Here is a 15,086-nt window from a genome sequence, read left to right as displayed (position 1 = left end):
TGTTCAGCATCTTAGCTGTGGAGGGCAGTGTCACTGGCCCTCATATGTGGGATCCGAACTGGGGCCCTCTGGCATCCCAAGGCAGCTCTTAACCATTGCGCCACTCGGCCGGCCCGCAAATGAGTTTTATCTGGCTGCTTCGCTCGCCTGTCCCATTTGAAACACGCACTCTTGGTGTCCTTGGGAAAGCCTCACAGCAAAGGGCGACCGTGCACCCACTGCCCCCGGCAGACTCCATGCCCTCACCTTTCCAGGTTTCCCCCGGGTGTCTCCGTTCCTGAGGGTCTTTCCCTCTGGTTTCCAAGGTGACAGCTGGGTCGTCAGGTGCATTAGCCCAGTTGATGGCACAGTGCACACACAGGCGACCTGCAGATTTTCTGGAATAGTGCTGGTTTCAAATATTATCTCCCCTTGTCCACACAAGGACTTGTCAGGCAGTGTGTTCTGGTTCTGGATAACAAAACAATAGGGTTATCTTACCTGTAGCATGTGACGCAGAGAAACGAGGACCCTGGGTTCATGAGCCAGGAGGTCAGGCCTGTCCTGAGTCCCAGGCCACCCTGCGGCGCCCAGCGCCCGCGTGCAGTCAGGCTCCAGGAGGGCAGCGCCCATCTGTGTGGGTCGCTCGGGTCCCCAGCACCCAGCCCTGTGGCTGCTCAGCAAGTGTTTATTCCATGCACAGGCCCAGGCCTGGTGTTGACACGAGTGGACCCGCTGTGCCCTGGGCATCGGGCTGCCCCGGAGCTCAGCTGTGCCAGGTCGAGCCCCCAACCAGAATCAGGTCTGACACTGAAATACATTCCTCTTCCAATTGAATAAAACTCCCCTCCCTGCAGGGCCAGCAGGTGTTAAAATGGGGGAAATGGCCCCAACTCCTCCATACCTCCAGCCTTTGTTGGCATTCCACATCGTTTACATTTGGGGTGGTGATTCACGGACGCCACTAACCGTCAGGTTCTCCGTGAACTGTGGCCGCGCTCTTCTCACAGCTCGCGTCACTCGCTTGGAGTAGATGGGCCTTTGGTGCGGACTTATTTGCCCACCGCCGTGGAAGGAGGAAGGTCCTGGGGTGGGGGGTCTCTTCATGAATGCCACCCCACGGTGGAGATTGTAAATACAGGTTCTCCTTTGGTTTCTTAAACATTAAGTCTGCATTTAGCCCTGATATCCCTCGAAACATGTCATGTCCAGCCCGCTGAAGGGCCAGCCCAGGGCATCTCCTCCTGGTCATTTCTTTATGGCTGTGGCCATGGGACCATTTCTCCAGGTGCCGCTGGGCCTGGGAAGGAACTTCAGGTCACTCCCCCAAAGCCCTGGCAAGGTCCCCATGGGGTCGTCAGGTCCTGATGGGAGCCACCCTCCAGATGCCAGGACGTGCCTCTCTGCTCTCATTGTCACAAATGTGACAGCACTAATGTGGCTGCGGTAAGCCTGCTTCCGTTTACACGCTGACCTCATAGGAGTGCTCCCCTGGAGTCACTTGTGTGTGCAGCGTGCCTAGCCGTGGCGCTCGCCTGATCTTCCTCAAATCCCTGTGAATGCCCGAGGGGTAATTAGTTCCTCTTCTCAGATAAGGAGGCAGGTCCACAGTCCAGCTCCAGTGCCCATGGCCACATGCCTCTCAGAATGTGTATTTTCTCTTGCGTCCCTGTCCTTTCATGGAACTGTGTTGCCACCATTCATTCATCTGCCTCGCTTTTTAATAACAAGGCACATTGAATGCTTCGTTGGTGGCAAAACAGATTATCTGGCTGTGCCCATGGCAAGCAGGGAAGGGCCCTCCGGAAGTGGACACCCAGAGGGACACAGTGGTCATGAGAGCGCTTCACGTGAGGTTCAGGGCAACGCGCTTTGGCTGTTTGCTTTATCCCGCGCTCCCCACTGGCTCTGCCTTCTGCACTTGGAACCCTTATTTGCCAAGTTCAGAAAGAGTCTCAGGGTCCCTGCATGTCATCAGGAGTGGCCCTGAGAGAAGTCACATCCCTGGCGGAAGTTCTGTCAATAAGGACACGCTCGGTTTCTCGTGGTTGCCATCAACACTGGCTACACTGAAACAGAGATAGTCAGTTGCTGGAAAATCATGGTGATGGTGACTTTTCCACGGTCGCTGCTCGTGGACCTCATTGGCCTCTGGGACCAGCTGTCTGACGCCTTCTGTCTTCAGCCAGCCTACCCAGAGCCCTGTACCATGGGTGAACGCCAGGTGTGTGTCAGAGGACGGGAGGAAAAGGATGGCCTGATGAGAAGTGGCGGCCAGTGTCCCTGCAGCCACAGAACAGGCAGGAAGCAGGAGGTGCTCGGATGTAGCAAAATGCGTCCGAATTTTGAGGCATGCTTGGCACTCGGTAGATACGGATATATGGCGAATAAATAAATGATACCAACTAATAGACAAGTAAAACACAAATAAACCCTAGGGCCCTGAATATTAATTTACCCAGGAAGTGACCCGGTCACCAGAGACCAGAGCGCCCTGACTGTTCAGCACTGAGTAAGGGAGGGAGTGAGTGGAGGCTTCCCAGCACTCAGAGTGCGTCCCTCACCACCGCGGGTGACTGTGACGTACGTCTGCACCACATCCATCCTGTGTGACTCCCATGCTATCCAGATATTCTGGAGGCTTGCTCTAAACGTGGGTGGGTGGCTCTTGGATTGAATGGAAGTCCCCCTCACTCACTTGCTGGTTTAGAAAGGAAGTGCATTGGCGGTGGGTTTCGTCTTCTGCATCCTTGGGGCCTCTTTTTCTGTTAATTTCGGAAGAAGCACGAGGGCGTGGTGTGATCTGAGGAGGCTCCAGAGCATGGCAGCAGCTGAGCTTGCTGGTCTGTTTGCCCGGCTGGCTGGCTGGGGAAGGATGGCCGCTCAGCACACCAGACCCCGCCCTGCCAGCATGCGGAGGGCGGATTGGGATGTCATCGCTGGTGAGCCCAGCAACACGGAAACCCAGGAGCTCTTGTCCGTCACTCCACGTACGCGCCTTTAGCTTACGCTGTGCCTACTGCTCCCGGGCCACGTTTTGACTTTTGCTAGATGCAGAGCTCCCACGGCTAAGGGAACGTCTCCTAAGAGTACGTGAAACCTGGCACCCCTCCTCTGCTGTTGCCGGACCCCCACAAACCTTCCTAGTGATGGCTGGTCCCGTGGAAGGTCAGCCTCCTGTACTTCCAGAGATGGGAATAGACAAGACCAGGGAAGCTTTTGGTGTCTGGAATTCAATTTAATATCAGTGCGTACTTCTTTCTAATAGGAATTCTGTTAGCAGTTGTCAGATACTTTTCTACGTACACAATGATTTTCCTTTTTTAAAGCTGTAGTACGCGTCGTCGAGAAAATGCATACTTTGCACTTTGAACCATGGACACACTCCTAAAAATCCTGCCCTAGTAAACCATGACCCTTGACCCTGAAGACAGCCGACTAGATCTGGTTTCACAGTATAGGTAATAAATGCTCTATTTTTAGCATTTGTTTAGTCAGCATTAACTATCCACTGGCATTTCCCTGTAATTGAAATTCTAAAGGCAGAAACTGAAACAAATGTGATCAGAATCAAAGATGGGATAGTTTTAAGTGTCAGTGTCACTTGCTGAAATGAAGTAACATTTAGGATTTTTAATACATGTGTGGTAGTCATACAGGTTGTCTGATAATTGTGGGCCGCGCTCTCGGGCCATGCAGGAGACGAGGCTTTTCCGGCTGTGACGAGCCGACTAATGGAGGTGGCCTGTGGACCAGGGCTTCCTGGGCGGCAGGTACCTAGGAGCCTTTCCGGGCACCGCCAGGTATTGCCCGACGTGGCATAATTAGAGCTGGTCTTCCAACATTGTCGCTCTGGAGCGACCCAGCAGGCCAGCTTGTTTTCTTCCAGCATCTTCCACATTGCCACGTGGTAAAATACACGTTGATTTTTTTAAAAACTGTTCAAGCTTAGCCCTTGCCTGTAATGATAACCTACTTTCTTCCTAAAAGGTATCTTTTCTGGAACATTCAGCAACATAAAGGAGGCTACCAGTTTTCTGCCCTACACAGCTGGCTAGGGGTGGGGTGGGCAAGGGTTCAGAATCTTTGGCTCTGGGACCCCCTTTCTCTCTGTAATGCCCTCAAATCCTGCCTCATGGTACCTCACGGCGGGCGTTAGAACAGGAATGTGAAAACTTAAGGTGGACACCCTGTCATCCTCCAGAGAAGCTCAGAGGAACCTAGGATTCTCTAGTCTTTTAAAAAAAAAAAAGAAAAGAACTCTTAAATTACACTTTAGAAGACAAAATAGCAACTTCTGCACCACCGTGTTATATAGGCAGTTAGTACTTATTACCGCTAAATGTGACTGTCAGTAGAGGCAGTATTCTAAGTATGGTGTGTACATTATTTTACTTAAACTCCCAGCTGCCCTGTGGAACAGCGATTGTTCACATTTTACAGGTGGGGACGGGCTCAGAGAGGCCGCTCTTCTGAGCCGAGACTTAAACCCCGAGCCGTTTGTCTGAGAAACCCAGTCCTCAAAAGCCCCGTTACACTGCTTCCCTCTGTGCGTCTGAATCTTCTCTGAGCTCCATAGAGATGGAGGCAGAGTGAGGTGGATTTTCCAAACCGTGCGGGCGCCCAGCGTCCCTGTGCGGGCACTGCCAAGAAGTGTGGCCCGGGCTTCTCTCATCAGACGGGGCGCGCCCCTCTGCTGTGATGAATGTGGACCTCTCCTGGGCCGGGATGACCCCTATGAATTAAACCCCTCAGCTGCAAGCTGAGGCCTTAGAGTACCTACTCTGCTTACTGTTGCATCCAGGGAAGGAGGGAGAGTAAGGTCAGGAAGAGGGAAGGGGAGCAGGGACAAGCCATAACTGACGCGGTGAGAGCCTCCTGCATGTCAAGGTACGAGGCCTGGAGGAGCCTGGAAATGTGTCTGGAGGGAAAGTGAAGACGCCTCCACTCGAGCTCAGACTGTCACTCACTGGACAATTACTTAAGCTTAGGGAGAGGGGGACACACTTGTTCTAAGGCGCCGGGAGCCCCTACCCACAAGGAACGTCAGCTCCCAGTTATCCACCCCTAGCTGACCGGAGCTTTGCCGCCTGAGAGCCACCAGCTAATAAAAGGACCAGCAGTGCCATCTTGTGGGCTAGCTCTCGGCTCCTGAAATCGGCTGAAGAAGAGAGACAACTTTGACTGTCAAACCCTGAAGAATGACATTGCAAAGAAATGTCGGGGTGCAGTCCAGTGAGATGTCCCCTCTGGTCGCCGGCCACACTGATGATTATTGGGGTGTCTAGAAGATTAATAACCCAAATAAATGAACACCAAGCCAGAAAGATATTTCAAGAACTAAAATGGCTAGAAAGATTTGTTTTCCATCTATTTACCAGGAAATGTATTGAAAATCACCCCAGGTGGGAATATTTTTTTCCATAGACTCTATGAAAACACAAAGCCACCGGCTTAGAGCAAAGTCAAAATATAGTAGAGAATCTGCTTCTAGGCAGCCATAGGGCTCTATCCTTTCATAGGGGGGCTCGGCAGGAAGATGGCTTTTCCCAGGTACCCGTCACGCGAGCCGAAATCACCCCAAATCACCCACCCCATCGCTGTGTGTGAACAAAAGCAAATAAAAGCGTGCCCCTGCCTTGCACTCACTGCGCCCTAGCACCTTGTCCCTCTCCTGTCACACTCGTGTGTACACATGCGTGCACATGCAGCTCTCAGCTTCAGGGTCACCTTTCCAGGGTCAGCGCTGTCAGCCCTCTGTGAATCAGGCCCCCAAGTATGCTCCAGAAGAGCACGCTGCTCCTTTCTTTCATGGCACCGATCCCCATTTATAATTCTACGAAACAACCTTGACTGGCACTCTGAAGAATGACATTGCAAAGAAATGTCAACACCCTGACTCCTAGGCTGGTGTGACACCTTGAAGACGGTGACTGCTCCTCTCTCTGGCGACAGGGGGCCCAGTCAGCACAGCTGAGCTGTGTGGGTGACATTGTGGCTCCTCGAGACACAGGGAAGCCCTTCACCGTCAGCCCATCAGGGGGTGCACTGTTCCCACTAGCGCGGCTGGATTCAGGGGGTCCGCATGCCTCTGTGTCCCCTTTTGGGCGAGCGCAGACACCCTGAAAGGCCTATAGTCAGGGGCCGCCAGTGCCCCTGTGATAGGCTGCAGGTTAAACAGGGCATTTCTGTGGTTGGGCATCAGGAGAGGCCGTTAGCTGCTTATTGGAAAATGAAACGGAGACTCTGACACAGCTTTCTGGGCCTGGGCGTTTATGAGAGCACCTTTCCTTGACTCATAGGCAGCTTGGACTTTTAGGGAGATTTTTAGGGGAAAATCCCTTCCTGAGCACTCATGCTTTCTTACCAGGAGGGGAGAGAGAGTCGCATGCTGACTGCCTCCCAGGTCCCCATGAGCCTTTTCTGGATGACTCAGTGCTACCGAAGGTCACACAGGAGGGAAGCTAGACCAGCCACAGTCTGGACAGGGCAGAAAACGTCACATCGCCCAGGACCTGCACTGACAGTCCAGGTCATGAAGTCTTAGGACACACAAAAAATGTAAAGTTCTGTGATCTCAATAGATTTGCTATTATATGAGGACTGGGAGTATTTTGGATATGTGGAGTTGAATAAAATACATTAACATTTATTTCAGTTATCGCTGGTTTAGATTTCGGGGGGAGTTTTAAACTATGAATTCCATTTCTCAGCCCTGAGGACTTTCATTTAAAGAGGAGAGTATCACACTAGTCTGAGGACGTCTGCATTCCCCAGGGTCACATTCAAGGAGCATTTCTGGCATTGTATCCTGCCTGTCTGGAGTGCCAACATGGCATCAACTTTATCCATCAAGGAAGTTTATAAATAATAGGAAACTTTTGTTCAGGACCAATGACCGATAATGACCCTGTAAAGATGTGATGTGGGCCTTAACAGATAGACGCTGGAACCCACCGCATCGAACACTCGGGCCGCTTATGCCAGATGTGACGGAGCTGCAGTGCCTGTTGATGTATAGGAAGTGTTACCTGGGCTCTGATCCCGCTAATTACGCCTCCCTTGCAGTTCCTTTAATTCTAAATACGTGTGGTTTTTAAAAACTGGAGAGGCCTGAGGATGTGGGGAGGGCAGGAGTGATATTTTTCACTGTCTCTGTTTCCTGAGAGAAAGTAATGTTGCATCTTCAAAACAACATCTGTCAGAGTGATATTTACCAAATTAAATAAATCCTCAAAGACGTGATCACAGCTTCTAGAATCTTGGAAATGCAGGTTATGCTTTGCATGGGACCCTAATGGAATGTAAAATACCGAGTTTTTGCAAACACAGCTTTGCAAGCAGACTCTTTACCGGGGTTTCTCGTTTGTGAATTTTGTTTAAGCTACCATATCCCAACGAGTTTAAAACGTGTTTTTACTATGGAAATATAATAAACAATCACTTACCACTTTGAGATGCTATTAATTGTAGACAGAAAAGCGTTGAGTTTGGCGCCCTTTGGCCAAGCCTGATGGAAACCTGCACTGCAGCACGTGCTCAGGCAAACTAAGAGCTGTGTGCAAACAGACATCGCTATTAGCATCTGTTTATGCAAGGGGCCAGCCTCCTGTCATCTTTCACAGGTGGCGGCCATATGTCCTTACCGTCAATTACAGTAAGTTTTAGAGGAGAGAAGACTTCGGGGCGGGGGGCTTATGTCATAAAGACCTTGAATGAATGATCCATACAGATTTATAGTCACTATCCCTTGATGCAAAGAAGGTTATTCTTTAAAAATTTTGCTAAACCTAAACCCCAATGAGATACTACTTCACACGCATTAGGATGATGAGTACCCAAAAAAATCCAGAAAATAACAAGTGTTGGTGAGGATGTGAGACGCCGAGACCTGTGTGCGTTGCTGGGCGAATCCACAATGGTAGAGCACTTCTGGAAATCAGTCTGACAGTGCCTCAAACTAAACAGAGAATTACCATGCGGCCCAGCAGTTCCACTCCTGAGCAGCCACCCAGAGGAACTGAAAGCAGGGTCGCAAACAGATACCGGTACCCCAGTGTTCGTAGCATCAGTCATCACAAGAGCCAAAAGGCAGAAGCAGCCCCAGTGTCCATCCACAGATAAATAGATAAACAAAATGCGGCCTGTCCACACAGGGGAATATTATCCAGCCTAAAAAAAAGGAAGGACATTCTGACACACACTACAACATGGATGAACCTGGAGGACATTGTGCTCAGTGAAAGAAGCCAGACACAGAAGGACAAATAGTGTGTGATTCCACATATCTGAGGTGCGGGAGCGGTTCAGCTCTTAGGACAGAAAGGAGTGCAGCCGTTACCGGGTTGAGGAGAAGGGCTGGGAGCTGTTTCCTAGGCACAGAGTTCCTGTTGAGGGTGATGGAAAGTTCTGGAAATGGATGGTGCTGATGGCTGTGTAACACTGGGAGTGTACTTAATGGCACTGAATTGTACAATTAAAAATGGCTTCAAAGGTAAATAAAATTTTTTGGAAACTTAGTTGCCGAGCTAGGTGGGGTTTTGAAGCAAACTTGGACAGGAAGGGCGAGCTTGCACTCTGTCCGTAGAGGGTCGTTTACCAGAGCTGACGCAGGCCGGAGTCTCCTTTCCAGCCCAGACAAGACTTTGCAAAACAGCACAAGTCTTTGAAGTTGGTACAAAAAAAGTGCCACCTTAGACAAGAACCTCTCCTCAGCTGTGCCGGATCCGCAGGCTTTTGCCGTAGAGAGAGTCATCGTAATGCTCCATGTGGGCCCTTGGGATCTGCCCCCAGCCCCTGACACCTCTTAGGGAATGAGCCGTGCTTGGGGGGGGGAGGGGGAATCTCCGCAGCCATCCAGCAGTCATGCTGCCAGTCTCCGTGAGAAGCTCGTTTGAAAGAGACATGAAAGTGGGCGCCAGGAGAATAAAAATCGTACCTGCTACTTGGCCACAGACTCAGAAGCAAGGCTGCAGCTTCTGCCTGCAGTTTCTGATGTCGGGGTCGGAGCAAGGTCACTGTGACCACTTCTAACCATCCACACACGCACTTCCCAGACGTGCTCAAGTCCAGATCCAGAACCCACCCTCATGGTGTTTTAACGTAGGAGCCACCCAGGGCCCGAGTGCGAAGCGTCACCTCTGAGGCCCCATGGTGGGGCTGAGGCCTGGAGACCCTTCCCACACACAGAGAGGGGAACGGGTGCTGGGAGCAGACCCTTGGGGTGGCCACTGCAGGCTGGCGCTGTGCCTGTGGCTGGGCCACCTGCTCTCCCAGGGGCCAGACGCTCTGTCTCCTCGGAGCACAGCCTACCGGCTCTGTTACAGTTTTTATAGTCCAGTTCTGTGTGTTTTCCACACATAGTAACATGGGATTAGAAATGATTTTAGGGCCGGCCGTAAAATCATTTCAGTTGGTTAAGAGCTCGCTCAAGGGTTTGAGCTCTGAGCAACAGCGGTTCGAGTCCAGCCCGAGCTGAGCAGCCACAGAGCTGCCAACAGGTAGCAGGATGGCTCAGCTTAAAAAAAAAAAAAAAAAAATGATTTTAACTTTTTTTGCTTGTCTGCTTTTCAACAATACAGTGAACATTATGTTATCGAGAGAGAGAGAGGGAAGATATATATATTTTATATTTGCATGTGTATATACATATATATAATGACCCAAGCTTCCTGGGCCACATTTGGGGCTCAGTGGGGTGGAGAAGCTAATCTCCTCTATTGTGTGTTTATTCTGACTAGATTCACCCCCTGTAGGTGACTTTCTCGGCAGGTTCTTGCTTGTGGGGGTGGGGGGGTGTCTCTGTTTCTGCCTTCAGGGCCCTGACCTGGGTTACAAGCCAATAAACAACGGAGGTGCTGGAAGCCATCACCAGCGCGTGGTGCATTAAGAGAGCCAGGCCTTATTGGAGGCGAAGCTGCATAATCAGTTTTCAGAACCAAACCATCCCTACTTCAAACATTTATAAAGCGTTAGAATCCAGAACACGGAAGCTTTGGATGCGAAACCCTTGGTGTGAGGGCCCTGGAGCCGCGCCCGGATGGTGTGGGGCAGTCGCTGCGGGAGGTACTAGGATTCAGACAAATCCATGCGCACAACGGAGGGGTTTACACTTGTGTTGAGCCTACTCACCGCTGGCTGGCTATTGATTCTGTGGCCAAATCATAAAAGGGGAAAAAATCCAAGTCTCTTAACCACACACCAAAAGCTAACTAAAAGCAGGGTCACGTGGGGCACATTTCTGTGCTGCTTAGTAAGACTTCAAGTTTCTTAACCTCGCGGAGTAACAGCAATTACTTGGGGGAGTTTTGGTGTTTGTGCTGAACTCTGGGATATGATGAGCGGTGAACTTTCTGAACGCTGGGACTTCGCCTGCAGCACACGAAGCTAAGACAGGCCTTTTTCTTCAAAGGACCCAGCAGCAGAGCTGACGGGAGGCAGGCGGGCAGCTCAAAGAATGGACTCCGCTGTGACTGCCCAGCAAAATGATCCCGAAACAAAACTACCCACTTCCTCCAGCTCTCCGCATCACACCCTCCCTGCTGGGCTCGCCTCATAGTCACCTGTTGCCCCTTGGCCTCCTCACCTCTGCTCCAGCCATTTCGGGGGTGTGCACACTTGGATGCTCCCTGAAACTGTTCAGATGTTTTAAAACTAGGACACGTGCAGCCATTTTTAAAATGCATAGAAGAGCATATAATAACATGGAAGTATGCTCACCGTATCCTAAGTGCAGAAAGCAGATTACAAAACAATATGAGTCTTTTTGTGAGAAAACATGAATCCATCAACAGAAAGTCTAGGAGAATAGCCAATGTGTTAACAGTGACTATGTTTTCATTTGTCTGCTTCTCAGCAACGAGCATGTGTTACTCTGGTCCTGTAATCCGCCCCTCAGTTTTGGTGATGGTGGAGGCCAGCTCAGTATGATCTAAGATGTTAAGAAACAACAGCTTCACAGGGACCTGACAGTTTTCCTACTTGAGTCCCCATGGGAGCCAGGAGCTGTGCATTGGCTCTGGGCTGTCACCCGTTAGAAGCTGCTAGAAGCCACGAGGACTGTGGTAGGGGACCCAGCCTGCAGGACGGGGAGCCCCTAGCTGGAGTCTCCGGATTCATCCAGTGTGACCCTGTTTTCTGGCTTCAGGAAGTTCCTGTGTCCATAATTTCCTGAAACCGTAACTGTGGGTTGGCCCATGGTTACATTCGGAGGATGAACCGAAAAACAAAAAGAAGGTGCTTTTCGGCAGCTCACCTGCTGTTGGCTGCAATCTTTTCCTCTCGCTCTTTGTCTGAATCACCTCAGGAGGAGGAGGACTCCACCTGAGCCCCACCCCCCTTCCAGTTGGGCATTGAGAGAAATAGCAGAAGAAGAGCTTTGCTTCCCGCTTCCATTGCCGCTCACCCTCCCCTGAGACAGCCTCGTCCACCTTTGCATCGCCTGCCACGGCCTGTGAGCTGTGCTGTTAAATCGCCTTTTCCCTTGTCTTGCAGTCCACCTAAACCGACCGTGTTCATCTCCGGTGTCATCGCCCGGGTAAGAGCCATTTCATTTCATGCAACGGGCCTCCGCGTGTGGTCTCCTGTCCTTCTGTCCTTGATAAACCCCATTCTCCTAGCGCAAGTCCAGTGGCACACGTAGGAAGGGACCTAGGGACAGTGCCTCTCCCTCACCCCCTCCCTTCTCTTCACGCTCATCCAGGGCTCAGCAAACTATCCACAGGCCCAGTGTTTCTGGGGGGCCTGTGAGCTGAGAGAATATGTTTACATTTTTTAAACGGTTGAAAAAATCGAAATAAAAATTCTACGTCATGACATGTGGAAATTGTATGCAATTCATATTTCAGTGTCCATGGATAAAGTTTTCATGGCACAGTCAGACCCACTGTGCATTGTCTGGCTGCTTTCATGCTACAGTGGCCAAGGCGAATAGTTGAGGCAGAGAGAATGACCCGCAAACCCTAAAATATTTACTATCTGACACATTGCAGAAAATTTGCTGAGCCCTGGACTAAACTCATGGGTTTTAGTCACACCCTTTACGTTTCAAAAGCCACCTCCTCTGGTGAGACCCAGGATTTGGCTGTAACTATAGACCTCCCACCAGCAAACTGCCTTTTGGGGATGGCACACTGGTACCACCCATGGTTCCGTGGCTCTCGGCACACTGAGCGCTTTAGTATATCATGCAGACAGAAAATGCCATTGCCAAAGACAGCTCACTGCAGCCATCCAGAGACTGGGACAGACGGGACGCAATCTACTCCATGTGCGAAAGTTCAGCATGGACACAAGTCCAAAGTCAGCCATGGCCGCTGGCTCAGCCAAAGCAGCCTTGGCGCAGCCCCTGCCACACGTGCACTGTTGGCACAGGAAGGCCGTTCCTCCCTGGGTTCCTTCTAGGCTCAGCGGGGTGAGTCAGGCGCCGTCTCACACTTTTCAGCCCTGCCTGGTGTGTTTCCCACCGTACCGGTGCCCCTACTCACAGCCGTGGTGGCAAAGCTGAATTTAAGAACCTGGATTTGGGCCTGTTTTGCCCCCAGTTCAAAAGATTACAAGAGCCATCCTAGCAGAAGAAAGGCACCCAACATAGTTCCCGGTGAGCGTATGGTGACCTGATTTCATGGTGTGGGTACAGAGACAGCTAACACTCTCGCCCCTGGGTGGGGCGTGGGCCTCCGTGCCCCTTCTCCCCAGAGAGCTTCGGGACCCCCACCACCCCAGGACACAGGCTTCTGCCTGCCCACAGGTCCCCATTCCGTCACCCGACCTGCAGGGACGCGGTGGGTGTGGGGGCATGGCCCTGCTCCTGCATGACCCCAGCTGTTCTGTGTCTCCTGACAGGGTGACAAAGACTTCCCCCCGGCAGCCGCCCAGGTGGCTCACCAGAAGCCCCACGCCTCCATGGACAAGCACGCTTCCCCGAGGACCCCGCATATCCAGCAGCCTCGCAAGTGACCGGCAAGGACCCAGCACCCTCACCAGCCATGCCTCGGCTCCCCAACATTTGGCATTTCCCCGGCCAAGAGAACTGCATTTTCTTCAAAACGCTGCTCCATTGGGAAATCTAAGGCAGAGCAAAGCGCCTTCCTTTGCCTTAGATTTCCACGTCAGAATCTAGAAACAGACCCCAACCCGTGCTTCCAGGAGTCCTGGCTGGTGGGAGGCTCCCTGGGCTTCTGGGAGGATGTGACGGCCCTGAATAAAACGAAGTTATTCACAGTTTAGCTTTAGTTTTCTGTTTCAGCAATTGCCTAATGTCCCTGCCTGTGGTCTTAAAACCAAGAGGGCACAAATTTGGGACGGTTAAATTAAGGTTAGGGGAACAGCTCAATCAATTTATAATTTTTAGTCCAAGGACAGTAGTCTTAACACCTGGGGGAGCGTAAGGAATTGGGATGGTAACTGTGGGGGAGGGTGCCAGAAAGGCAGAGCAGGGAGACACGACAGCAACACGGAGAATTCTCTCCCTGGGTGACGAGGGATCGCTGTGCAGGGCGGCACCAGCCCGTCCCCCGACAGCAGAAGGAAAGCTTGTGTCTCTGAAATGGCTCTTTTATTCCAGGAGTCATCTTGCTGCAAAATTAGAATGTAGGCAGTTTGCCCGAAGGAGCACTTCCGGAACGAGAGCTCAGGGTGGGTCCCAAGCCTGCATTTTTCAGTGCGCACCCCTAGAGCTGCTCGAGAGCTCTGGGGTGATCCCTGACCGGGTGGGGGAGCAGCGTGTAGCTAATTCTGGGACGCTACAGCAAAAGCGGCGGATGCGTAGAGAGACCCAATGAAAACCTGCGTCTGTCTTTCCAGGGAAAGGTAGAAAACCCACATTCCATTTGAATTAAACCTGTTTGTCAATCAGTGCAGCCCTCCACAGTTCCTCCTGCCTGCCTGGGCCACGTGCACTGGGCCCACCGGTTGCCCCGCTTTCGCACATTTCCTGCCCAGAGCCAGCCTCGGCTCCTCTCTGGCTGGCGGCTGTAGAGTGCCCTGCTTTCCAAAAAGCCAGGGGGCTCCTTTCCTCAGCAGCTAAACTCCTGCAGAGCAGATGCTTTGGGGTACGGCGCAGTGACTGCCCCACTCGCCACCGGTGGTGTTTGCAGTGGTGCTGTGGCGGCGCGCCCACCACCAGCCCCTCTGAGGCCATTAGCAAACCCAAGGCTGCTGATGGGTCACAGCGACACACCCCTAGGCAGACCCACCTCCCGCCCTTCCCTAAGGGAAAAGGTCTGCACTTCGCGTTCTGAGGGCGGTGTTTGGTTTCCCACCCCACTTCAGAGGCCGGGCTTGAACCCCCAAAGGCCCTTCTTGCCACACCTGGTATATCTTAATCGCTGGGGTGTTGGCGGAAACTGAGGCTGGCTTTTGGACTTGCAGCCTCCCCGGCCACCTCCTGGAGCCCGCGTCTCAGAAGGGACTCTGAGACAGGCAGGGCGAGCTGGCTGCGGGCCACTGCACCTCCACTGCAGGAATTAAGGTGTATCGCTGATGCTCTGCACGGGGAGGGCCAGGCTGTCTCGCAGGGGCGTGTCTCAGGCACCTCCAGCAGCACCTGGCACGCACCTGTGGGCTCTTGGTCACTGAAAGCAAAATGGTGTCCTGAATGAGTTTATCAATTGTTAACTTCAAGAATAATAATGATTGCAATAAACACACTGCATTTCTTCTCGTCGTTTGTTTTTGCTTGTATTTTAGAGATTTTTCTTTTACATTTTACAAGGGTTGCCAGATGGTTTCGGTAGAAATAGGAACACGCATACGTGACGGGTATTTGCACAAATTGTTTCCCAGACACAGAGTCGAACTATTGGACGCCTGGCACCTCGAGTCTAGTCATCTACCTTGAACTGTCCTGAAATGGAAAAGCTTGAGGCGGGTGATGAAAACATCTTACAGGGCCGAGCAGCTGGCCCTGTGCAGGAGGGCCCTTCGGGCGGAACTGAGGAGTCATTAGCCGTGAGCCGGGGTCGGGGGTCGGGGGAGAGCAGCTTCTGACATTTGCCTTTCCCCAAAGGCGGCCTGTAACCCGAATGCGTAGGATCCAAAAATGGTCTCAATCATTCAGCCCCGAGATGCGGTCTCACGGATTTGAGCTTTTCTCACCCAGTGCCCCA

At 51.9% G+C, this 15,086-nt stretch overlaps 1 protein-coding gene across 1 annotated transcript in view; it reads left to right on the top strand.

Moving 5' to 3' along the window:
• DAP (death associated protein) overlaps positions 1-14,641 on the top strand; it is a 54,335-nt gene extending 39,694 nt beyond the window's left edge. Inside the window, exons 3-4 of the mRNA XM_019665516.1 lie at positions 11,473-11,515; positions 12,823-14,641. Coding sequence (XP_019521061.1) covers positions 11,473-11,515; positions 12,823-12,936 — 157 coding nt within the window. The 3' untranslated portion in view covers positions 12,937-14,641. The remainder of the gene's footprint in view (positions 1-11,472; positions 11,516-12,822) is intronic.
• Positions 14,642-15,086: the final 445 nt, after the last annotated feature.

This window comes from Hipposideros armiger, unplaced genomic scaffold (genome assembly GCF_001890085.2).
Source record: "Hipposideros armiger isolate ML-2016 unplaced genomic scaffold, ASM189008v1 scaffold_445, whole genome shotgun sequence".
In the NCBI taxonomy this organism is placed as follows: Eukaryota; Metazoa; Chordata; class Mammalia; order Chiroptera; family Hipposideridae; genus Hipposideros; species Hipposideros armiger.
The sequence above is the reverse complement of the archived record's forward strand: the minus strand, read 5'-3'. Positions and strand labels throughout refer to the sequence as shown.